We start from the raw sequence: 27319 nt of genomic DNA, 5'->3' as shown, positions 1-27319 counted from the left end.
GCTTGGGCTTATGAACCCTTTGATGTTAGATAAGACAAAATAGCAGATATATTACACTTGCTTTTAACATTTGTGATGTTGTTACTAGAACTGGGTGCCAGTCTGGACCTCAAGTATTGTTAAAGGCTGTTGATGAACTAGAAGGAATTCAGAGGAGTTTCAGTAATGCTTAGAAAACCTGCCATACATCTAGGAACTGGTTTATCCAAGATAACTTTAAGGGTTTTGCTTAAGATCAAAAAGTATCTTTATGAGTGAGGAGGGTAATGGGACCCAGCTGTTCACGTACACAGTAAAAATAAGGAGGAAGTGGGTGTGGGGAGAACCACTGTTGTTGTGACATGTTCACTTCTATTCAGCCATTACTACAGTGTCTAGGTCAGGCCAGCTCCACTACCTAGAACCACAAATATTTTTATTGTCTCGTATGACTCATACTTGCCCATCAGTAAGACAGAGTTAGCTTGGTTAATTGTAGCTGAAAGGAAAAAATAAGTTTCTGTCTTGATGCCGTCCATAACGGTTTTTAGAATCTTAATATTCTAAATAATTTATTCTCTCTTTTTTTATAGGGCACCAATGCCTCTGCTCTGGAAAAAGACATTGGCCCAGAGCAGTTTCCAATCAATGAACACTACTTTGGCTTGGTCAATGTAAGTACCATTTTCAGTAGGCAAACCATAAACAGAACTATGGCTTTGAAGTTACTTGAACTTTGGTTTCTTTTTTTTTTTTTTTCCTCCCCCAATCCTGTTCCAAGATGGGATTGCCTTTTTTTGAAAAAGTGCCGCTCATGTTCCAATTTTAGGCAAAGTGGATTGCAAAACTGTATCAGATGTTTGAAGATAGCTTCATACACTCCCACAGAAAACAGTTTACTGTTCTATGGATGTTTCCAGGGATTAGAACCTGCAGCTCAATAACGTTAAAAGTCTATTTTAGCTATGAAACGTGAGGGGAAAAGTGATGGAAGTATGTACAAGCTTAGGTACAGCAGTCTGCATTGGGGACTCTCTTAAGAGGAGCTTTTTTATCTGACTAAGGAGAGAATGAGTGAGAAGGGTGTTTAATCACTTGTTTATTCCCATATAAATAAAACAGATAGAGTAACTCTTTCCATTGAAAACATTAGTCATTCTGCTACTGAGCAGTAGGATAGAGCCCAGCAAGAGTATATAAATATATGGAAACAAGCTTAAGGAGATCCACTACAATAAATATATCTCTTGCATATGGAAACTTTTACTTTGTATGCTAGTTAATTTAGAACACCATAGTTTTTTCTGTGAAGTGTCAGGGGTGGGTGTGGAAATATATTCCTACAGCAGCTGCATGGCAAAATGGCTGGTATGTGACAGGGGCACAGAAGCCAGAAGTTGAATGAAGCAACTAGTTTTATTGTGATGCACAGGGATTAAGACTGTTTTTAATTTTACATGGCAGTTTGGGAACACCTGCTACTGTAACTCCGTGCTGCAGGCATTGTATTTTTGCCGGCCGTTTCGGGAAAATGTATTATCATACAAGGCCCAACAGAAAAAGAAGGAAAATCTCTTGACTTGCCTAGCAGATCTTTTCCACAGTATTGCTACTCAGAAGAAGAAAGTTGGAGTTATTCCACCAAAGAAGTTCATATCAAGGTTACGAAAAGAGAACGGTAAGTGTAAAACTGGAATCCTCTTAGATGTTTATACATTGATCAGGAAAGTATAAATAAATATTGGGCAATGTGGTCATATTAATCAGATGTTCAGGTTAGATTTGTAAATTGCTTTTAGTACTTTGGGGGGTTTAGATATTAATATTTCAGTATCTGTGTATGTGATATTACACTTGAAATAACCATACCAGGTTTCATAATTTCCGAAAGGTGCATGAATTAATGATGTTTTCACAGTATGGTGGGACAGACCGCACTGTACAGTGAGCTAGGGCTGGGAATAGGGTGACACTCTGCTGTAATTTTTTTAATTTTTTTTTTGGAGAGTACGGCAGAGAGAAACATTGAGGGCAGTTGGCTGTATAGAAACTGTGTGACCTAGGAGTGCTACAGGCACCACTAGTCCAAAACACTGGAGGTTAAGTAACTTTATGTATGTGGGAGTGTTGAGTGGACTACACGTCGACTGCTGCTCTTTTTCTTAGAAGTCTTTGTGAAGCATCAGGCCCTTTTTGAGCATTAGGTTGGCAACAGCATATGCCTAATCTTGCAGTAGTTCTGTCTAAGGGATATGAGGAACATCTTGAAATAAGGAAGCCTGCCACACAGCTCCATTTTGGCCTGGATTCATATCAATGTGGGTGGTATGCTTAGAAACAGGGGAGCTTTGAATGAAGAGACAAAGTGCAAATCAAACACCTGGAAGAAATTGCTTCCTGGTGACAGCATATAAATAGGCAGACTGTTCATTCCAGAGCAGGCGTTTGAAAGTGTGGCAAAGTTAGCTCTGAGTCATTTAGTGATAAATGCCCCCACACTGTTGGGGATCACTTTTAGGGACTGGATCTTATGTTTTCAGCTTTTTTAAATTAGGGCCAGATTCAGTGTGTGTTAACCTGCTTATGTGTCCAGGCTAGACACTGCAAAGCTGAATGATCTGCACAATATTTTCTGAGGAAATCCACGTGAGCTTTTTCAGGAGAAGGGGGATAAAAATACACATTTCTTGGGAACACAGATTCTTTTTTCTTCAACACAGTGGGCAAATTAAGCCTTCACTGGAGAAGTCTGTACTAAATCACCACTGAGACATTCTCCCCTCCTCCTGCAAGCATTTCTCATTGAAGAGGACAAGTCTCTGCTCATCAGACTTGTGTGTGAAAAATGAGCTTTGTTAGATGGTGTTATTATTATTATTTGTAGTGGGTTAACCTTGGCTGGCTACCAGGTGCCCACCAAGCCTGGCTCTTACTCCCCTGCTCAGCAGGACAGCGGGGGAAAATAAGATGAAAAAAACTTGTGCGTTGATATAAAGGTGGTGTAACAAAAAAAAAAAGCAAAGGCCACATGCGGAAGCAAAGCAAAACCAAAGGAGATTTAGTCTCTACCTCTCCTCAGCAGGCAATTTCCACCCACTCCCTGGGAAGCGGGGCCTTGGTATGCGTAGGAGTTGCTTCTGAAGACAAATGTTGTAATAATGAATGCGCCCCACCCCCCCACCTCCACCCCCTCCCCCCCTTTTCTCTTAGCTTTTATTGCTAGAAACAAAGTCACATGGCATGAAATATCCCTTTGGTCAGTTTGGGTCAGTTGTTCCAGCTATGTTCCCTCCCAACTTCTTGCCCACCCCCAGCCTACCAGCCTTTGGCAGGGGCTGGGGGCGAGTGGGCTGGAGAGACAGCCTTGATGCTATGTGAGCGCTGCTCAGCAATAGCCGACACATTGGTGCGCTGTCAACACTGTTCTAGCCACACGTACAAAGCACAGCACTGTATGGGCTGCTGTGAGGAAAGGTAACTCCATCGCAGCCGGGCACAGTACACTAGTGTGTGTCAGCATCCAATGTCTTCAGTTTCCCCAGCCATGTGTCTTACTGTCCAAACTCTGTGATGTTCGTAAGTGTCTGAGGGACTTGGAATATATGGGTGGGAGTCAGTGCTGCCTAAAGTTGGACATCTAATCTAAGGAATTAATTTGGGATGAGTCACCCTCTTGCTTTTTTTCATTGACTGTGATGGGAGCCTACACAACCAACTCCAAAGAAGAGCGTAACCTTTCAGACAGCTAAAGCTAGGTGAGATGAAGCCTTCCACCAAAGTTGCTTCATGGAAGCCAGTGTGACTGCAAAACTGCTCTTCTTTGGCATGATTTTAAATAACTTTGCTGAGCAAGGGCCAGTACATGTATTTGGAAAGAAATAATGAATTTAGTTTGCTTTCTTGAAGGAAAGGATATACTCAGCTTTAGAAACCTCAACTCTCTTCTTCACAGATCTCTTTGACAACTACATGCAGCAGGATGCACATGAGTTTTTAAATTACCTGCTCAACACCATCGCAGACATTTTGCAGGAGGAGAAGAAACAGGAAAAGCAAAATGGGAAACTGAAAAATGGCAACATGAATGAAGCTGAAGAGAACAATAAGCAAGAACTCACCTGGGTGCATGAGATTTTTCAGGGAACACTGACTAACGAAACTAGATGTTTGAACTGTGAAACTGTAAGCATTGGGATAGATTTTTGGGTTTTTTTGGTTGTTGCTCTTTAATAGATAGATATGTTTTATATATATAAATATATGAATCTTTTCAGACATCTGAGAATTGTGGATATTCCTGTAGAGTTTACTTCTTGAAGTGAGTATATTCTTTTCTAAAAATTTATTTTTCTGAGCATTACTTGGCTAACCTATGCCAAGTCTTGCTGTCCTAATACATATCCCTACAGTTAAAATCCTTGCTAGTTAATGAATACCCTTCCTTATTACTGTAACTTTGGAAGAAGATATTCACATCATCATTCCATGAATAAGTAAAATGTTAAGATGAATTTTTGTTAATTCAATCCTAAGAATGTGACTGGCATACAGAGGGTTTGTTATTAACAAACCATATGTTTTCTTTTATCTCCCTAATATTTTCTAGAGGATGCTGTCAGTTTGAAGTCTCTTATATTTGACGTATAAGCAAAAATTAGTCTCAGTTAGGAAACCTGCTTGCAAGTCTCCTATTGATTTCTGTGGTTTTCAATCACATGCTCCTACTTTAAGGGAAAAGTAATAATAAAATCTTTCTCTCTGTGAGGTTGCTATGTGAAAAAGTAACACAGACAAGAAAAAAAATTGTTTTGGGGAGAGCAGTGACCCTGACTTTCCAAAAAGGTTGGAATTAACCTCACCTAACCTTTGCTTTGTAAAAGGTAGCTGTCAAGGATGAACTAGTTTTCTCAGCTCCTTCTGTAGATGATGGAGGTTGCAAAGGAGCTCCTGCAGGAAGCTGTCTCCATCTGTCTCTAGGCAGTTTCATGAAACTGAAAGTTTTCAGCAGTATCAGGTATTCTGCTTGATACAACTTGTCCTGGCTCTACAGTGTTACTGAGCTTTTGCAATTGTTGGTGCAGCAATGCTGTGAACTGGGCCAGCAAACTGATCTGGCCTAAGAATAATGTGTTTTTAGCTCACACCAACACTGCTACCAAGGACTTCCTCTAAAGAAAAGGCAACTTTATAGATTATCTGCATTAAACTGCCTGGAGAAGGTGCCCAGAGAAGGTATCTTCAGACAGCAAGCTGAGGTTAAATATCTAACTTTAGACAGCTGAAGTTAGGTGAGATAAACCCTACCCAGGTCCTACCAGATGTGTAAAAGAACATATTCTGATATTGATAATCATAAAGAATAGCTCTATACTCGAAGAAAATATGAATTCTCCAGGGATTTGGGTCAGACAGAGGGGGAAAAAGAGATACAGTGATAGTGAGCCTGAAAAAAGGGGTTGTACCAAGTTTGGAACAAGCTTGTATAAGTGAAAACCAGAGCGAGATATTAAAAATTAATTCTTTAATCTATTTCAATTATAAAAACCCAAGTAATAATAGCAAGTTAAAATAAGTGAAAGGGTAGAATTTAGAATTATTTTTTATCTGACAAGCTTCTTCAAAGGGTTGTGGCCTAATTATAAATTAATATCCAGTGTTTACTGAGATAAATTGTACTGAAGTCAGGATGTGTCCTTGGGTAACAGCAAAACTGCACAACACCCTATTTGTAATTCAATGAGACCGAGCTTTAAGGAAAAAATCGTGCTAGGTATTGCTGCTGTAGAAAGGCTTGTCTGTAGCTTCCTGTGAAGGCAAAAATACTGTATACTACTCAGGATACTTTTCCAGTTTGTTTTTCTTGTATTATTGTATCTTGAAATCTTTGGGAAATTGTAAAATGGATTAAAAGATGTTCCTTACTAAAATATTCATATGTAGTGCATGAAGAATCATTCAGATTCCAGCAGTTCTTATTCTCACAAAGAATGCAATTTGAATCTGGTTTTCCAGCTACCTTTAGTTTTGGTCCGTGTTATTCTAGCCCCAACTAGCTCATCTTCCCCTTTCAGTAAATATTTGATGTGCTGAAATCAATAACAAAATTCCTAGCTGCTTTGTGGTATTCAGATGAAACACTATACTTGCCAAAGACTTTTCCAAGTATTTAACCTCTTTCTTGATATGCAATGTGTCTGACAGAACTCTAGTTCCGGCCATAGAGACACAATGTTCTCTGAAGCTTTGTTGCTCTGTCTTTCGAATTCTAGCTGTATGTTTATACTGCAGTTGATTGCTGCCAGTTTTGTGGTTTCTTGTCCCCTGTGGGTCAAATCAGGTCTCAGGGAGGATTTTTGTTTGAAGAACTGCTGTTCATTTTAATTGGGTGTGCATTATGCCTCTGTACATCTTCGATAATATCAAAATTCATCCTGTTAAAGGTGTTCCTCTGGATTCAGAACTGATAGTGGCTGCATTCACCATGTTTATAGGACCCCTGACATAACGTAAAGATGAGCTGAAAGTAGTATGTAACTTTCACATCCATAGAATTGCAGAAATCTGAGCATGAGGGACTTGTGTCAGAACAATGGATTCAACCCCTGCACTGAAGTTCTTGATTTGAACTTCACTATCCAATCATCTGATTTAGTTATTCTAAGGAAATGCAGTCATAGAAGGCAAAATATGGAGTGTTCATGCAGCATTTTACAAACAGAATTGGTTGTTATGAATATGACTAAATTCATGTACAGTAAGTAATTCTGCAGTCTTTTTGACTCAGTTGAAGTATTACAATTATCTGGCTGGATGATTTTTTTTTTTAAACATTATTTCATCTTCAAGATTAAACACTAAGTGAAAAATAATTTTCAAAGCAATAATCAAGATCTGTCATTCTGAAATTGTTTGGGGTTACTTTTTTAAAATAAAAACTCTTTATTAGAATTTTTCTCCTGTCTAAAAAAAATTGGCAAAATCAAAATGAATTTGCAAAATATTATCACTTTGCCATTTTAACATTTAATCTTTGATTTTTTTTAATCAAAATTATTGACCAGGAACAATATTCAATGGGGAAATGCAGCTGTGTCAGCCAGAAATATAAAGCCAGCCTTTTGAATGCTCACTGGAGAGAAAACACAACATGGTTAAATATGACATCTCTTGGCAGATGCTTCTTTGGAAAATATCTTCATTGCATCTTTAATAGTAGAATTAAATAAATATATAGGGCACAAACTGTGATTATTTAGTGTAATATATTATACAAATAATAAATAAAATTCCAGTGAAATAATAAACTAGGCTGTGTTGCGTAACAAGGGGACATATGTAATGCACCAGTCACAGCTTATATAGGGGATGATGACCCCCCTTTAATGAACAGTAGACTGCGGTCTACTGGTTGGTGGGCTTGGATAAGTGGAACAGACAGAAGTTAAATTATATGAAAGCTGGATTGGTAGAGTTACTAATAAATATAGTCACGTGAACTAGAAAAAAATGTAAAAGCATTAAAATTAATTATTTTTGTGTAATTTATTTCTGCAGAAATTTCTCTATCTTTAGCATTTGCACATAGGTATAAACAGCATTTAGAAGTATGGCGTTAGTTACTAAGTCTCTGTTTCATATGTATATTTTTTTGCAACAGGTTAGTAGCAAAGATGAAGATTTCCTTGACCTTTCTGTTGATGTGGAGCAGAACACATCAATTACACACTGTCTAAGGTAAACAAATGCATCTCTTTGGCAGATAGTTCTGTCTGACTTTGCTAAATTTTCCAAGTCTGGTAGATACAGAGAAGAGAAGTAGAATAACATTGGGTTTTGAGCTTTTCCTAAGCAGAAGAAAAAGACTGTAAACTGGGTGTTTCCTCTAATGACAAAATATACATTAATGTATTTTGTTTTACTCACTTTGTCTTTCAATGGCTGTGTTTGAATGGGAAAAAAAATCATCTCTTGGGGAAAATAATTGATTGCCTTGTCATCTGGAAGAATTGCTGCAGAATAATAACTGGCTTCAAATGGATTTAAGTGTGCTTATCTTTAAGCTTCTACTTAAGTGCTTTGTTGATTAGGACTTATGTGCATATTAAAAGTTAAGCATGTGCTTTGCAGAATGAGTACTAGAGTCCCTAGAGGGCAAAAGATTTCAAAAGTCTGCTTTTCTGCATGTAAGTTTCTTATTCTGTGTCTCATCCTAAAATTATGGGGATAGGTCTTTTATTCTAAGTTTCAGTTCTGCTTCTAGTACACTCTTAACTATTAAACAAATACTTCAGAGATCAAAATAATTTTCAGACTTGCATAGATGATTATTCTGAGAGATTTAAAATATCTGGAGTTTTGGAATTGAAACAATAACCCGATACCTAGATTTAAGACAATACGTTGCTGCTCTAAAGTAATGATTATCAGTTGGTCAAATTACTCTTTCAAGCTCCAAAATTGCTGCCAAGTTTGAAATTGTATTTAACAGTTATTCTGGAATGCCTAGGAAGGGTTGTCTGGCATCTCACCCCCAAGCTGAGAGTTAGAGAAAGAGAAAGCATATGAGGTACTAACCATTTCCTGAGTCAGAAAGCAGTGATTTCTCTGGGGATACCACAACTGTAATAGGTAACTTCTGTTACATTTTGAAGTGCTAGATGGAGTAAGTTTTTTCCTTCTCAACTTCTGTTCAGTCTCCTGTAGGATACTGTAGCAGTCCTTAGCCCTCAAGTAATCCACACTGCAGTAACTAGCCTCATTTTAAAAGTGAGCAGCCTGAAGAGTGACTTTGAAAAGGAGTGCATTATTATCTTTTTTTTCCCTATTTTCTCTTTGTCTTTCCATGGTCGTGAATAATTGAATCAGTATTGGTACTCCAGGTTTTTGTTTGCACACTTTACGTTCTTCACTGTAGCCACTACTTTGAACTCATTTTTGTCAGCATTACTTACCTTTCCTTATGGTGTTCAAAGTCAATTTGAAATCCCACTGACATGCAAGGAGGCTGAAGTGTGCATCTTCTGAGGTCCTTTCTAACCTCAGTTGTTATTTGGTTCTATGATATACAGTTACTGGAGACTGAGCACTGACTTTTTCTTACAGCTTAGTCTGGTGAACTTGCTAGAAACTGCTGCTGTACATTAACTTACCACCTGTCCTTCAGCTTTCTCCAATTTTTTATTTAATTTCTTAGTTGTTAATCTTCCTGGAAATGTTTTGTTTGGAAAGGCCGTTTTATGCAAAGGCACAGAGTACTTCAATAGAAGTACCAATAGTATTTCTACTACTGAACAGCCAGTGGCTGTAGCTTACTATATGGAAGAACTGCATCTGTACTACTGCAATCAACAGGTGAGTGGTGGAGTTGAAAGAGACCCCAAGAGGTTAACCGCTAACTCCACCTCAGAAAGGATGCTTGTCCAACCTGTTCCAAAAGTTCTTTTAGCAGTAGTAGCTCGATTGCCTATCCCATTCCCTATCCCTCTGCCTTTCCGTTCTTACTACTAAAAAGTTTTTCCCATTGTGTAACATGAACCGTCCTTGTTTCAGTTCAAGTCCATTTCTGCTTGCCCTGTGTACTGTGGACATAAACCAGGGGTTGCTCCCCTTCGTCTTAGCAGCAATCTTTTACATACAGGAAAAATGTCATCACTTTATTTTTAAGTTAAACAGCCTAAGATCATTCAACATTTCCTTCACAGGCTATCTTCACCACTAGATCTCTGCTCATGTTCATTACTCTTCCACCCTCTCTCCAATTAAACTTCCTTCTTTCTTGAAGTGCAGTTGCCTAAAATTAGGCACAACATTCCAGCAGAGATCTACACAATCCTGAGAAGAATGGATGCCCTAAAAGTTTGTTTATATATCCCAGTATAGTATCTGCCTTTACTCCAACAGCATGACATGCCTTTTGAAGTCCACTCATTGTTCCTTTTGGCAAGAAAGGGAAGCAAAATCCCAGTTTTTCTTTTCTTGGGGTGGGAGGTGTAGGTTGCTATTTACAGATTAAACAGGAAGAGAGTCATCACCTATCATCTGTTCTGATTGTCTTTCACACTAGCAGCATGTCTACCTCTGTTTAGAAAACATATATTCAGTTAGAATATGGATTTCCTCTCATTGCTCTATGGTATTATGCATTATTAAATGAGGTGTAAGTGCTTTTGTGGTTTCTGTTAATAGGAACGGCCAAGTTATTACTCTTTCTGGAACCTTTGCTGTTTCCTTTTTTTTAAAAACTGTTTTGCTGTGTCTTTACAACTTTAAGTGCTACCACATTGAAAAGATAAATTAAAGAAAAACTGTGCAAGATAACATTTAAGTAGAATGAATTTCTTTGCCACTGCAGATGAATGTTCTTTTTAGCTATTTCTGTAGCTTTCAGATTGAAAACGTTCTTGTAATTAAGAGGTCCAAAGAATACAAGCCTCTGGCATAGTCTAACTCCACAAGGTAGACAATCAGGCCTGAAGCAGTAGAAGTCTAATAACAAATATAGTACATCTCCATTATTTTTATTTCCACTAGGAGCTGCAAAGTTTACCAGTCCATTTGATCCTGCCTTTTAATTAGTCTGCCTGTGCTTTTTTATTCCACTGAGAATTGTCTCATCTCTTAAAACAGAAGATTTGTCTTATTTATACATATAAACAATAGAAAGCATCTTCCACACTGTAGCATAGAGGCTGTAGAGAGATGGACTGTGGAAGCACATGAGGTCAATGATAAATTAGTATAGCTTGAGTGGGTTTATTTAAAAATTCCTTTCTCCTGTTAAAATACCATATAAACAGAATGCAGATTGGCCTGTTAATGGAATAGGAAAGAGTTAGAAATGCCTTGAAACTAGCTCTGCAGGTATAAAGGAAAGTTCCTCAAGCCTATAGCTCTTGTACATGCAGACTTTGCATGAACTCCAGTCAACCATCTGTTGTTTTTAACTGTTCAACATATATTAGAAGTGCCATGCTGAAAATTCTCAATTGATGAAACAGCTACTGAAGTTGCAGCTGTAAAGAGCAGCAGAATTCTCACCTGCATACTTCCTCCCCCCAAGGAAAGAGTTATTGCTTATAAATATGCCACCAGTTTTGTTCCTGGTACAGAAAAAGGAATGAATATGTGCTGAATAAGTGAATTAGTAGTGCCTCTAAATTTCATGATTGTGCCTCACCTGCTTTGGTAGAATAGGGTAACAGCCTGTCGGGTGGAAGTAGAAGACAAAGGAATAAAAGAACAAATGCTAAGGGACATGTAAAGGAATGTCCATCAGCTTATCAGGTATTTGCATGTTTCTCCTGCTTTCACAGCTGTAATTCCCATAGCAGTCAACTTATAATTTAAAATGTTAGATATTATTGGTTCCAGAATAATTAATACATTTTTAAAGGAATTCAGAAACTATTTGAGTTTAATTCATTTTCCTGGGAGGCTTGGCATAGAACAAACCGGTATCTATCAAATTTCTATCTTCTGTACATGTTTCTTTATGTTAGAAAAATATTATTTCCATTGCTTCACTTTGAGGTGGGAAGGAAAGTAATGAATTCCACAGGTTGGTTTGTTTATTGTTGAATTGAGACTTTAGGCCCTGAAAATAAAGATTAGACTCTTTCCTTAACAGAAGATCTAAAACTTAGACAAGCACATTCTACTGAATCTTGCGGCATTGTTCCCCACACGTATAACCCAACTCTTACCTTTTCTAAAATTTCATCTCTTCACTTATGATTCCCTGAAAGGTTACCACGTTTTTCAGAGGAATTGGCTGAATTCAGTTAATTTTGTCTTTAAATTCAAACGTGAAATCAGATATTCGAGATTGGTGTTTATCACTGAAGCAAATCCTTTCCAGTGATCATGCTTTATTTTTCTTTTAGATACAAAAATTACACTTATGATCAAAGTTTTGTTGCAACTTACCTTTCAAGAGATGTATTTTGTCCTAAATTTCAGCACTTTCTGATCAAATTATTTAAAACCATATAAAGAAAAATAACTTAGTAAAAGCATTCTCAGTTAGTATAAATATTATTCAGTCATATGAAGTGCCTCTCTGTCATGCTCTGTCAACCTTAAAGAACTTAAAACTTGAAAATGGAAAATCGTCCCCTTTTATGAGGTTAGGTAAATAACTTCTAATACCTATGCCCTGGCAGTCTATATAGTCTTCAGCTCTCCCATCTATCTATGCCTGTGGTGTTGGTGCCAGGAAGAAATAATCATCTGGAATCCTCCCTTTGCCTTTGTAAGATAATTCTGGTGCTGCCTACTCTGAGAACAGCCTGAACTTGCAGGCAGTGCGGCTTTGGCCTCCGTGCATGTGAACTGCAATGGTAGAATGGAGTTTATTCGGTCTGAATGGGTCTAAATTTTTCTGGAGTTCAGAAGTCTGTTAGGTACAATGTAGGTGCAATCAACAGGACAGTTCTGTACTTCAGAAATATCTATTTAAGGCCCAAAGTCACAAGAAAACCTGTGTGCTTAAAGTGGAAGATAGATGCTTATGTCTGCATTTACAGTTCTCAAAACACCTGCTCAGCTGCAATGTAACACTACAGGTGACAAAAAATTACTGTCATTTTTTTATACAGTTAAGTTTTTTTATGTATCTAAAATTCTGCTCCAAAACATATCAGCACTGTGACTTCCAACAAATCTTTCCTGTGAACTGAGAGATACTATCAAACCAGCCTTCTTCTGCCTCTCTCACTTCAAAAGCTCAATCCAGAAACATTTCCAAGTATATTTTCTTGATCAGGATTTACAAAATCTTCTATACTAGCTGACACTTTCCTTTTTAGACCACAAGAAGGTATAATCAAATAACTGTTGGATGACAGTTCAAAAGGTTAGAGGGAATTTCAATTTATTTCTTCTGTGTAAGAGGATTCAAACCTATCTTACAGAATAACACCATAAAATGTGAGCTATCTGGGGATGACAGAAGTGCATTTGAAGATGTTCCATTCTGCAAATAATTTAAAAAGGGACTGGATGGATTGAGCGACTACACCCAAGTCTAGGCAGCCCCTTGGCATGTAAGAGACCAGGATATAAATCCCATTTTGAGATACCTGACGCTCTACCTGTATCGTGTGGAGGGCCTCAGCTCCTAATACAGGGCTGTCATACCAGCCAGGTACTTTTAAGTCTCTTTGCAAACCCTGGTGCAGCTGCTTTAGATGTTTTAGAAAACTGGACTCAGTGGAGAGAGGATTTCATCCTGTGTGTCTTTTTAGGGTTCCAGTTCATCAGCCCAAGTAGGGAAAAAGTGTTAAGATCCTTTAAGAACTGATAATTGTATTTATTTACAGAGACTTCAGTAACACAGAGACATTATGTAGTGAACAGAAATACTACTGTGAGACTTGCTGCAGTAAACAAGAGGCACAGAAAAGGTAAGCGAATAGCAAGCTATTTCACCATGCCCCTCCTGGGCTTTGACAAACCTCTTCCTTGGTATTTATTTTGTTTAGATATCTAGAAGCCTTACACCCCAGCTGCATTCTCTGTATGGGCCAGAGAACCTACAGAGATTCAAAGCTATTACTTGTGTATCTAGAAGCTACTGCTAGTTGACTATTGTTAATTACAAAGTGCTTTTATAATGCAAATGTTTACTCATTAAGGAAGGACAGAATGGCTTTGAACTTCATCATATGCACTTTACTGGTTTCACAGGATGAGAGTAAAAAAACTGCCAATGATTCTTGCCTTACACCTCAAGAGATTCAAGTATATGGAGCAATTGCACAGGTATACTAAGCTGTCTTATCGTGTAGTATTTCCTCTGGAGTTACGTCTCTTCAACACATCTGGCGATGCTGTCAACTTAGATCGGATGTATGACTTGGTAGCTGTCGTTGTTCACTGTGGAAGGTAGGATACTTTCATGTACATCTCGAGCTATTGCCAGACATTTTGCCAAGGGCAGAGGCATGCCTGACAAAATGTGAGGAGAGTGGGAGGGAGGACGTAAACCCTGCTGCTGCACCAACTTGCCTGTGTCTTAGCCTGAACCTCTTAGCCACCCTCCCTCATAGTAAATCTGTACTTGTTTAAAAAATAATGTCTCAGGCCTTCAAAAGTCACAAGATTGGCTTAAATTAATGGAGATGTCTCCTTCCTCATCAGCCCACTTAGAGAGCTTGGGAGCCAGGACTCTGTGAGGGCCAGACACTGCTAGCATGTAGGCCCTTCAACAGATCACCTCAGTCTCCTGTCAAGGCAATAAAAATGGTAGCTTTAATAAAGCTTCTCACATATGGGGTACTGTCAAATATGAAACAAAAAGAAAAATCCTTGGGGGTCTAGGAACACGACTTGTTCTCCCTCTTCTTAAAGACTGTGTGTAACTAAATATTCACGGTTGATACCAAACAATTTTCCCCCTTAAATTTAGTTCATAATGTTTTTTAAAAATTTTCAATAGTTGATGCCTGCCTAATAGTTGTTAAGTGTTCTATAGGTTAATTTGTAAATGGTTGTGGCACAGATGAAAACAACCCATTTAGTTTTCAGTTGATGAAGTCTTTGTAACAAGTCAGTAAAAAGGTGAAAGGAGTAAATGTCTATTGCATCACCCGGGTGGGTTTACTATGTTTTTCATAACATTTAGTTATAATTCAGTCTGCTTGCATATAGAAATGTCACTTGTCAAAATGGACTGAATGGCTTCTTCTAATATTTTGTGGTTTGTTTTTTTTTTTGTTTTGCTTTCTAGTGGACCGAATCGGGGGCATTATATTACTATTGTGAAAAGTCATGGATTTTGGCTCTTGTTTGACGATGACATTGTAGAGGTCAGTATGCTGAAGGTCATGGGCACAACTTTTGTGTTTATGTTCTCTTCTCTATTTGGGGTTAAAATTCTGATCCAGGTCTCAGTATAGATTTCTGGTCTGCAAGGCCACAGTTTGGTTGTAATGAGACATTCTGTTAGGAAGTAAGATTGCAAACAAAATTATTAATCCTGTAGTTCTTACTCTGTCAGTGTCAGCGGGGGTTGTTTTATTTCTGAACAACATCAAACGTTTTTAATATCCAACTTCAAGGGTTTAATTTGGAATGTTTTCTATATCTAATAAAATCAATTTAATTCATTAAAACCTAAAATATCCAGGAATTATGTTGCAATCCTTTGCAAAATCACTTGGCAAAATTGGTCTGGGTAAAGCTAGCCTTGCTGTAGAATTTTAATTTTTGACAATTGGGATGTTACAAGAAAGTCTGGATTCTGTAGTCTATCTGGGTTTGTCTGAATGTGAATTAGAGCAGGATCTGGCCCACAGCTATTACAGATTCTGTTCAAGCATTCTGCAATTCATTCCTAAGCAAAGCCTTTATGTCATTGTGGCACCTTGGCAAAACTGAGGTCTTGAGTCTGATTTCCCGGGAGTAAATGCAACAGAGGAAAGTAAGCACTGGGACATTGGATGGGGCATGACTTGAAGAGGGTTTCTGGAAATTTCAGAAAGATGGGGTGACATGGTCACATTTATGTGTTTTAACAGTGTTCACTACTGCATTCCAAGTAGTCTCTCTGTTATTGGAAAAAGCCTAATTCAGTTAGGTTCACTGAAACAAACATTCCTATTGACTTCCATGAGTGAGACCAGTAGGGCTTAGCCCCTGAACATTAACCTTTCACTGCTTAAATTGCAAACAGAATTTGCTAATTGCTACCCTGAAACAAATAACTGAATTTGTCTTTTGTGTTTATGCAGCCATTTAATCCATGTTTGGTATTTCTTTTAACTAACAGCACATTAAAATTTTTTATTTATTTTGCAGAAAATAGATGCTCAAGCTATTGAAGAATTCTATGGTCTGACCTCTGATATATCAAAAAATTCAGAGTCTGGCTATATTTTATTCTATCAGTCAAGAGAGTGAGTGACTTGGCAAACTGTGACAGTTGCACACAATGATGCTGCATGCAAGAGAAGGTGATGGCCCCCCTTAACTGACTTTTACACAGACCACATCTTGTATGGTCGAACAACGATACGCTCTGTCTCCTATTAAATGGTCTGTGTGATATTGACTATAACTGTCCATTTTTGACATGCAGAACTTTGTTTTGGGAAGGGGCAGTTGTTTGTAGTTTTTAAGTCTGATTGAAGAGTTAATTGCAGTCAGATTTTAGTGGAATTTATATGGACTAACATTTACAGATAATAAGATTTGGATGTCAACTGTTAAACCCAATACAGCTAGAGTAGTATTTTATATGGAAGTGTTCATTGCATTTAGGGCAAAATTGTTTAAAACTTTCTAAATGGCTTTGGGGTGTGTTGATTTACAAAGCATTCCTTTAAATACATCCTGATATATACCTACCCATTTAAAGTGTAAGGAAAAAAATCTGTTTCATTATGATTGGAATTGTGGTTGTATAGGGGATTTTTTTACATGTTACTCTCTGCTGCAAAAAAGATATTCTTCCAAAATCATTTAAGCTTTGGGCTGTTAAAAACTTTCAGTGGATAACCTCAGGCCTAAACTTCACATAGCGGGATTTAAATTACAGTGGAACTAAGTAATTCTGTATGTCCAGTCATTTTGTTTATCATGAGATAGTGCAGATGAGGTGAGATTTCAGAACTCACAGAGCACTGGGATAAAGGGAGTGAGATGACATGTATGACACAAAGATAAATTACATTTATAGAGATTGAGCTTATCTTTCTGTTAAAACAATATCATAGGTTGTTTACTTAATTGAGTTGCAGAGATTGCAACACTGCCCACATCTAACATATCTGTCAAGACTGAAATTACACAGTCCATTTAAATAAGTGTTGTTCATACAATACAGAAGACATGGCTTGATCCTGCAATTTTCTGAATATCTGTAGGTCCCATTTTCATTTCTCAAGACAGAGTCCATTTCTTAGCAACATAACATAATAAATAACAACCATAAGTTTACACATACTGCCATGTATATATAATCTCTAACATTTTGGCCATGTTTGACAGCATTTGGGTCACCACGGAAACAGATACAGCTCTGGAGTGTCTGATTTTAAAAATATCAAAAAGCTTAGTGCAAAAGGCTTAGTTTGTGATTTTACTGGGTGAATTTTGCTGGCACTAGTCGTGCACTGGCTAATAAAATTGCTGAACTCACATGCTGGAATTGGGCAAAGAATGAATGTAGAAGAAAGTATCAATAGGGTATGCGAAGGGATCGATAACAGGTTGTGGCAGTGGTAACACTGGGTAACTACCTTGACTGGTTTGACACTTTCACTCCATTACACAATTCTTGAACTTCAGTAGCCAAATTCCTATTCCAATGAAGTCAACAGCGAAACCATTCTTGTCTTCAGGGGGATTGACAGTTGGTTCTAGTATTTAGAAGGAAATATTCTCATCTCACAAAATTTATTTCTATTGTTATATTTAATTCACTCTCATTAAGTATTTATTAGACAATGTTGCTTTTGGTCCTTCTTTTCTTTAAGAATTCTGCCTGCCACTTTATGGCCGACACTCCATTTCAAGAAATGGCTTTTGAAGTGTAGCTAAATCTTATATTTTAGTCTTCTGTAGGAAAGAGAATAACTTTTTTTCATTGTAATCTATCTACTGTGAATGTGAAATATCTTTTGTTAAACAATGGTGAAAATGAAGTACTAGCTTCTACTGTAACATCAATTGAAGTTCAGTTGGATTTATCAACGGCCATTTTGTACGCTAATGAAATGTAGCACTTTACACTGAATGAGAAACAGAAGTGGACTTCTCATCTAACATTATTTGTGATTTATCATGTTATTATACCTATACAGGAAAACAGACGTAGAATGTAACCTTAGAGTAGTGGTCTACAGAGATCACTCATATGAATGAAGGCTGGTATGCAGGCTCAAGACAAGCATAATTGGGATGCAACTGTAGTTCTTCTATTGATGTTAGAATGAAATGTTCTGTCTCTAACACAGAAGGCAGACATCTTACAGGAGACTTCAACTCTCACTGAGGCCCAGGAGCCTTTCCACTGAAAAGCTAAACCTGCAAATCCCTCTTTAATGGATTTATTTATAAGCATTCAGAATTTCCCTATAAAAATATAATAATCACTTGCTTTTTAAAATGGGTAAGGTTTCCTTATTGTGAATGATGGCACTTTCTAGATCAGCATTAACCAGTGCTGGTTCAAACTGTACTTCACAGTTTACTGTTGAACATTCTTAGGTCATTCTTCAATTTTAAAACAAGCAACAAAAAAGGTATTCTTAAGGTATCATTTGAATGTTTAGGGCTTATGTTTATATGAAAAGTAATTTTTCATAAAAATATTTTTTAAATCAGTTGAATTTTAGGAAATGTTTTCCATATGTCAATTGACTTATCTGAAAATTGATTTTTTAAATGTTACTAATATGAATTAATATTTAAATGCTAAAGAACAGGATAATAATCTTTGTTTTTCTGCAGCTGCAAGACAGCTTTAGGTTGTAAAACATACAGATAATTGCAGTATGTTATTGAGAGTAAAATTACTAGAATAAGCTTTTTCATAAAGTATGAAAAAAAAATTTAAATTCATGCTAGCCCATGAAAAGATCACAGCACTGGTATCACACCAGTCCAACATCAGCGGTCTGATATTAGCTCTGAGAAATTGTGGAATACTCACTTTATGCTAACACCAGCTAGATTAAGGAACATCTACTTTTGATTAAAAAATAATAAATTGCAGTCACAATTCTATAAATTATATCCAGTCTACAGTGTGCTGAATGTCGACTTCAGTCCAGCAAAAGCTGTCCACCACGGCTGTATGAATAGCACCAGTCCAGGCAGCAGAACTTCTCTTCTATGTCAAATTAAGGACATTCACATGGGTTTTGCAGGATTGGGATCCTCACAGGAACAATCATATGATGTGAAGTATTTTAGTTGATTAAATAAAACATAATCCTTTTTCTCTTACGCTTATGTATAGATTTCCTGCCCCTTATGAAAGAATGGAAAAATATCTAGGACAATAAAAGCTTTTCAGCCAGCAGCTAGAAAACAAAATTGTAGCACAGATGTCTAATAGTATTCTGTGCTTCCCTAAAGTTACTATTTTTATGGTGTTGGGCTCTGAGCATATTAGGCCTTATGACATATGAAGTTTTCTATTTGTTTCACACACTGTTGCTGAGATGTGTTGTCCATTTATAAATCTTAGTACTATGTTCTTACTTTAAAAAAAGAGAACATTTTTGTCCTGTGCTGTTTTTCCACTGAACCCACTGAAGCACTGCAGTGCTGATGAATCAGTTACCTTAGAGGATGAGCTCAGACCTCAACTTTTATGTTTTACAGAACAGGCTGTCAGGATTTTATGTAATTTCTATTTCAGGGACACAGCAGAGGGAGGCAGAAGAGGGGAGTGATGGAGAAACCATACCAGTGAAGCAGATCACATTGTTGAAATTAAGTCAGTCCCAAAATTACTCCGATCAATTTTATTTTAATAATTTACAGTTACCTCAGAGCAGTAGACTACATCTTAAAAGTCTTGTTCCTTTAGCAGCTGGAGTAAAGAAAATAAAGCAGTAGGTGTTTCCTTTGCAATAGATTTAATAAAGATATTAAAGACCTAACTAAGCTGAAACTGAAATTCATGTTACATGGTGGGTCCTAAAGTGCTACCACAACCTGTCTTTTATCTTCAGACATTACATTTCATTCACCCATCTGTTACAGCATCATGTACTTGGGACCTGAGCTGGCAGCTTCCAGCTGCCAGTGATTTGATGCCTCTCAGCAGCAGACCCTTCCTGTTTTGTCTCTTTTTTGCTGCTTGTGCCTGACAATTGTGAGCAGTATCTTACAGCTGAATGTGTACTAGAAATTTTAAGAAGTTTTGGCTGTGTACCTGTTCTTTGCCAGTACCTTTTATCAGTGTTTGTTTTAATTTATTTCTCTTTTGTTGGTCTGTTATTGTATTTGTATAATAACTTATGTAGTTAATATTATTAGTTTCCTGTTTAAATTTTTATGTACTTTGATTTTTTAAAATGTAATCAACCCAAGCACTTTAAGCAACAGTCAATCTTGTGAAATTCCAATCAGCTTAACATTTTGCCTTTGTCTTTTTGCTTTTGCAGATGTTTGCTTGTGATCCAACATCTCTAGTTACAACCCAATTTCAATTTTTAGGCTTGTAGTCCTAGTTGGGTTGTAAATTTGGGAAGCCCAAATTTGTTCATACATTACAAGGATGCAGTATTTACTATGTGTCTGCTACACATAGCAGTATGTAGCTGATAAGTTGCACTCACAGTGCACATTTCACAACCTTTTTTGCACTCTACCTGCTAACCCGTCTGAGAATGACTGTAATACTTTAATCTCTGGCACAGTTATCAATTACTATAATTTAGAAAAGCTCTACAGGAGAATTCCAGTTTACCAAACACGGAGTTAGCTGTCAATCAGCTGATGATACAGGTATTGCTCTCTTTGCCATTTTGTCTGTGCTCTGTACAGTCTCAATTATTAATAATCTTGAGAGCTGCATTTATTCTTGGACCTTGTGTGAGTGCTAGCAAGGAGAGCAGTCTTTTTGCATCTTCCTTCTCTCCACTTGGACTCATATAAAGGGAAGAGAGAATGAAGTAGAGTAAGTACTGGTGTAAAAAAACCACACCATCTATCAAAGACACTGGATGTTTCTTAAAGGCCAGCATCTGTGGTATCCGTAAGAGAAAGTCACTGACTTTTTGTGTTGTTATGCAAGGGTTATTCTTAGTTTTTTAGACATTGTATTCTCTTTGATCAATGGAAAGACCAGGGCTTTTTCCTGTAACATCAGTTCTGTTGCTGAGGTGCTTCTTCTCAATCTAACATGGCACTTAGTATTTAAATAGCCCTTGGGAAGCCTTAATAGACGCCCTTTTAATTTCTTTGCCATTAACATGCATTACTTCAAAGAGATTGCTTGAACCTGTCCACAAGACTTATTCAGATTAACACACTCCTTTTGCATACAAAGTCAAATAACACCTATCAGGAGGTGTGTGCCCACCTGATGGGGCCATCTGGGCTAAGCCCACACGTTTTTACACACTAATGATTCTTTACCCCCTAGGAGGTTTGCTTGCTGGCTTTGCCTGAATGATTTAATATGAAATCACACGTAAGTCCCTTTATTCATGGTCTCAGAGTTGCTATAATTCTTTAATAATTCTGCTTCATTTGGTTATCGACTGGGACTATTGCACAGTCTAAAATAGATTAACTTCTGTGTGCCATTCACAGAAGTCAATTTAACAGCCTAATGCTTCTGATGAAGGCTGTTGCAGGTGGCAACTTCACTATACGTAAGAATCTCAAAGAGCAAGTCACTTTTCTGTGGTAGGTCTGTAGGAGGAGCTGGACTAGCATGCAGCTTCCTAACCCTCAGCTTGTACCCAGCTGAAGTTGGTGCTCCAACCTCTAGAAAATCCTAACCCTTCTCCTAGGGGTTCCAAAGTGGCAGGAGAAAACCCTTTGTGAAGACACCTTGTGGTTCACCAAAACATCTTGCTGCCACAGGAGATAATTAATAAGTATTTGCAACCCCTCTCTCCCTGCTCCCCGAAACCTCATTAATACGTATACATTCCATAAAGAGGCTAAGTTTAAACATCAGCAATGTTTCTACAATGATGTTCATATTTGCAAATGTCCCAAGACAGATTGTGTTCACATACTAAATTGTTTCCTAGTCCTCTCTCAACTTTCATTCTAACAGCAACACCAGGGCAGCCATGTTACAGGTTCAAGTGCTTTTCCTGGAGACAATTTTCTAGCTTCAGTGGCTTTTGTTAAAGAAGACCTAAGGCAAGCTCCAGAACTTACCCATGACTCTTTAGGAGTAAAGTCACCATATGCTGTACAAATGTGAGTGTAGGGTAGGGGGAAGAAGAAAGAGAAGAGGAAGAAATAAGGAAAGGGCTGGTTTTTTCAGAGGCTTTGAATATGTATATCTGTTTGTAAATATATAGTCCCTCTCTACCTTGTCAAAACAATGCAATCATAATAAAACTACTTAAGTACTTTGTGCTAGTTTTTTAAATGGAGTAAGAGGTAGTAGAATTATTAGGCACATAATTGGGAACACATGAAAATACTGAATTTCTAGTAAAACGTACAATACGCGGTGTATGTGTACAGTTGAGTACCTGCTCTTTTTAATCATGTACATGTAATTAAACCCTGCACTACCTGCAGAACTGTAAGATAAATTTCATGTTGGTTATTAAGGCTGTAACATAAGAAAACAGTATTTTCTCCTGTTAACGTGTTTATATTTTACATAAAATAAACTCCCTAGCTGATCTTGCTTCCATTCATCTTGCTTTGAATTCAGCTGGAGCCAGTCTAGGGCTGAACACTGATGTTGGTTGTTACACAACATGCTTCTGAATGTCAGGTATCTGTATTCTTACAGATGCCAAGACTGCTGATGCTCGCTTTTTATTTCATTTAATGGAGTCATTACATTTTAAGTGACTTCAGAGAATATTTCACCACCTGGGCTAACTGCCTCTGAAGTGTCTTAAGGGAACAAATTTTGCATGCAGTTGATGAGGCGTCTTGGTGGAATATACATACAATTGTGTGACTGAGCTGCACCTAGTTAAAGCACATCACTGACCTTGCGAATGTTACTGAGAACAGCTGGAACTGAACAGAATAAAAAGCAGCTAGAATTGAATTACCTTTTGCATCAGGGAACGACGAGAATCCCAAGCCCTTTAGCCTGGGATTTTACCTGTGACTACCAGAGTGCGAAAGGGTTTTGCTAACAAGGTCTAAAATTCTGTCAGAGAATTGAAAGGTTCCTGTAGTCTGCTAATTTTCCTGATGTTATTCATTAACAAACACAATTTACTTTCTCAAAATTGAGGTAAATAAAAGGCTGGAGTTTCTTGTTCTTGTCTAAATGGGTTCTTGTTATTCCTTCAGAATCGTTTAGAGAACCAAAATCAAACGTAGCTGTCAAACTGCACGTTAAATTTATAGCTAACATGCTATAAGATTTATGGCACATCAGACTATCAAAGGACTACGTTGAAAAACACTTCACATCTTACAGTACAGTTTTCCTCTCAAATTAAAAACCTTGAAACACCTGCAAATTTATTCCTAGGTTATTAGAACATAAGCTTTTCACCGCAGGATGGAGAAAGAAATTTAAACCACAGGAGATGACTGAAATAAATAAATGGCAAATCCATACTTTTAAAACATTTTAAAGAAATAAAATTTATAGTGTACATATAAAGAAACCAAGAAAAGCTTTCCAAAAGCAGGGTGCACAATCACTGTACATGGGCTCCACTAGAATTGCTCTCACTTCAGAAATGCATTTTCCCAGAAGCTGTATGATGTTTACCTATGTCTCTGTTCCTTATTTTTTGGTATGAGTTAGATTAATCATTTTAGATTAGATTGGGTTGTGTTCTGTGTACCAGGTAAACAGAGAAATGCAAAAAATATAATTTCATCTTGACTGAAAACTCAGGTACGGTAGGAGGAAATTATAAATTTCCTCATTTAAATACACTCAGCAGACTTGAAACAGCATTTATTAGACATGACTAAATGAATGACATGGAGGACCATGTTTCTGGAGATGTTAATTTCCTTGAATGCCTGTGTGCAATTTAAAAATCAAGTAATTTTTTTTAAAGAAGAACAATAGGACAACTGTTTTCAAGACATATAAATATATGTTTATGGTAGCAGAACATTTCAGTTACCCGTTCTGAAAAATGTTCCTCTTCACTTATTAATTTTATATCAAATAGTAGAAGATTATTCCATTGCCTTGTTGAAATTCACTCAGCCTCACTGCATGACTCATTTGGCTGCTCTACTGTGACCTAGAAGAGCTTTAAGCTTTCCTCAGTCTAAAGAGGTTGTAGCCACATGTCCTTGGTCTCTCTGGGAGACTTCTGTGGCACAGACTGCGGGGCCAGCAACCCTCTGAAGACCTGGATCTTCCTGGATCCTTTCTCCCAGGGCACACCAGACCAGTAACGGCTCTCTCCACACCGCACCGGAGCAGCTTCAATACACATTTTCCCCAAGCTCATCTTTCCAGGAACACATGGTTCACAAGTTTTGAATTATTTTCAGTAAAGAATCACTTTGCTTTACATAAGAGAATACATTAGCAGATCTAGAAAAAAGGTGAGCAACCTTATGTAGTCTTCTGCTTTGGTTTGCTCATGTGATTTGAACCTAAGGAGATTCTTTTAACGAATCAATCCAAGACCTTTCTGAACCATAACAAGTTTTCCCCTTTTTCCACCTATGGTTGTCTTTCTTACCCATGTTCTTATATGGCTGGGGGATGGCACTCTCAGTCCCCTTTGTCACAGCAGGTGTCTGCTGCTCTGAGCACAATGTTAGGGTTCCCATGTGAAGGATGGGCTTGCTGTGAAGGAAACCATTGGTGGCATTCACCACTCTAAAAAGTGTAAAGAGAGATATCAAAGCGAACATACTCTTTGCCTGTATTGGTTTAACCAGCTGCCACAAACACTTCACCTGGTGCTAACAGTGCATTTCATCTCACCACGAATACAAGAACAGCAGAGAAGGCAACAACCTGGAGTTTGCAGGTTGCCCCAGGATGCACAGAGACCTACCAGGATCAAACAGAATTCAAGAAGTGGAGACTGATAGACATTTTTTTGCCAAATCACTGCAAGGGTAAAATAAAGAGGTCAATACTGGAATGAAATTTGGAATAAGCCAGAGTGAAATATCATCCTTTGGATTTCATTTCACACACATATGAGGAAAAATATTCAAGTCATGTTCCAGAACAGCAAAGATGTTGAAACAGAAGATACAGATTTCACCCAACACTGCAAACTAGACATCACAAATGCTTAAGTATCAACCAAGACTATCTGATAGAGACCAAATTCTACCGTCAGTCACTTCAGTGTAGCTATAAAGAAGCTCCAGACAGGTTTGCAGTTTTACAGATTAGTAACAACAGAAACTGGAATAAAGTTTCTTACAACATCGTCATAAAACTTTTGGTGTGCAGAGCTGTGTTTTCTGTGCAGCTGTAAGACATGGGTATGTGTGGGAAACAGAAGCACTGGAGAAAAACTACAAGTAGGATTATCTCTGCTCTCTGAAAACATGGTTCAGGAGCACAAGCTCTCACACTTTATTTAGTCACTATTCATATAATTCTCACTGTCATTTATGAAGCATTTTTCATCCTCAAAATAGTTTACCAGATAAATTAATAACTTTCCAACTCTTAATTTGGTGAAAATTGTAGAAATTGGGTAATGTGTACCAAAATCCCTATGTATTTTTGGAAAACTACCATTTGAGCTGAATCTGGCCACCCCTCAGCTAGACCAGTTTAACTAGTAGGAACATTTTCACTGGCTCCTCAGCAGCTGCCCTGATGGCCTATTCACTTCTGGATGCAGTTCAAAGTGCAGATCTTGTAGTACATCGCCCCAGTATAACCTGATCCCTTGCTATCTCTGAAACAGCTTGTCTGGCTTGGAATGCACTGGAGCAGCTGAGGTTACTTGCGAAGTTTGTCATAACAGTGCTTTACTTTCCAAGGAATGGATTAGCTTTCTTTTGCCCCCTAGTAATTGTTAATTATTATACACTAGCAGGAAATATTAGGTAACATAAGGATGATGTCATTTATTTGGTTTATTTCTCTTTCTTCATTCTGGATATTTCTAGTTACATTTTCAGATAAACAAAAGTATTCTGAGGTAAGGTCATTGAAGTTTTGACTGGTTTAATTCTGCAAGATAAGTAGTTCAGGCAAAGACTAGTGTTGGCTAAGATACCAGAAAGGCACTCAGTTGCCCCTCAGAAGCTGGCCCTGAGGACAAAAAGACCCAAAAGGTAAGCAGAATTGTTCCCCCTAATCTTTACAACTACAATATTTTTAAATGCTCAAGCACAGGTTGCTAATTCTGCTGTTGACATATACAAGGATATTTCTGGGGGTACTGCATCACTATGCTGTGCCGTGGTTTCAAACCGACATTGAATTAACCACGCTTTTGCAACAACATGCTTCAGAGTACTATTCAATATTTATATTGAAATGTATTTTTACCATGGCTTAGAGAAGGTGGTGCATGAAATCTTAAAGCTTTACTTTATGGCAGTTACACATTCGTACTCATTCATTGTTCCCAAATGCAGTTACAGAGGATGAGGAAAGGCAATCAGTTTATCATAAAGTAAGCGGTACTGCAGAATACAGACTGTGCACAGCCAGCCTTCAGTGTGGTAACAGCAGTGCATAAATTTTTGCTGTTCAGTAGGTCCGTTTAGTTGTCATGACACTTGTAGAAGAAATGTACCTAAAGGATGTGTTTCCTTAATATACCGAATTCCTTGCTCTTACTCTTGTGCAATCTCCGCCTCCAGACACTGACCTGAAAACAAACCACTCCATTCACCATGCTCTATATACAATTGAACTTTATTTATCCACATGTATTTTACTCAAAATCCCTGTAATATGAAAATGAACCGTATCCCCCAGGCAGAACAGTTTTTATCTTGAAACTCTGTTAAATCTGAATTCACGCAACCATTTCTTAATGAAAAAAAATCGTGCTTTTTTGTTGGCATAATTTCAAGTGACATTCTGCCCCCTTTTTATTGGTTTGGTTTGGTTTGGTTTGGTTTGGTTTCCCCCCCCGCCGCCCCAAGCCATCATGTATGGGCTTCTTTATTATTCCTATTACTCCTGTAATTTTGGACAGTATCTTCTACCATTCTATCTCTCACTGAATGGAAGAATGCTAGTGCTTAGCTTCTCTCTCTCTGAGGGACTGTAACACCAGTCCACCAGCTTCAGTGAATTTTGCAATCATTTAATATCCAATATTATAGGGCACATTCACAGGACTCATCCTTCAGGAAAGGGTGTTCAGGAAAGCAGCAAGGTCTATAGACTGAACATGAGAGTCTGTGATTTCCAATCTCATCCCTATCAAGAACTTGTTGTGTTACATGGACAAATAATGCAACCTCTCTCTTCCTCTATTTCCCACCCAGAAAATGGGTATGCCAGTATTTATCTACCTCAGAGTACTATGGAGCTTAGGTCAGACGAGTAGAGGCTGCAACCTCAATTACTCTCATATGCACAATAATTAGGTTCTAACAATATCTTTTTTGCTTTTCAGGCAGTCTTCTTTTAATAACTGCAGCACGCCCTTCAAGGGGGGAGATTTGCAGACAGTAAGACTAGCTGGCCATTATTTGACAAGAAAAGATCTTTACAAAGAGATCAAACAACTGTCCAGAGGTGGCAGGAATT

The 27319-nt window shown here is 37.7% G+C and overlaps 1 protein-coding gene across 3 annotated transcripts in view; it reads left to right on the top strand.

Moving 5' to 3' along the window:
* Positions 1–22313, top strand: part of USP46 (ubiquitin specific peptidase 46) — a 34865-nt gene extending 12552 nt beyond the window's left edge. For 2 of the 3 annotated variants that reach the window (XM_075025798.1, XM_075025807.1), the window contains 8 exons: positions 573–653; positions 1444–1657; positions 3932–4161; positions 7637–7713; positions 13299–13382; positions 13666–13863; positions 14708–14786; positions 15778–22313. In XM_075025798.1, coding sequence (XP_074881899.1) covers positions 573–653; positions 1444–1657; positions 3932–4161; positions 7637–7713; positions 13299–13382; positions 13666–13863; positions 14708–14786; positions 15778–15879 — 1065 coding nt within the window. In that variant the 3' untranslated portion in view covers positions 15880–22313. The remainder of the gene's footprint in view (positions 1–572; positions 654–1443; positions 1658–3931; positions 4162–7636; positions 7714–13298; positions 13383–13665; positions 13864–14707; positions 14787–15777) is intronic. The other variant, XM_075025817.1, reaches the window with a different exon arrangement.
* The last annotated feature ends 5006 nt before the right edge of the window (positions 22314–27319 follow it).

This window comes from Buteo buteo, chromosome 1 (genome assembly GCF_964188355.1).
Source record: "Buteo buteo chromosome 1, bButBut1.hap1.1, whole genome shotgun sequence".
Classification (NCBI taxonomy): Eukaryota; Metazoa; Chordata; class Aves; order Accipitriformes; family Accipitridae; genus Buteo; species Buteo buteo.
Note: the sequence above shows the minus strand (reverse complement) of the source record. Positions and strands in the feature narration are given on the sequence as shown.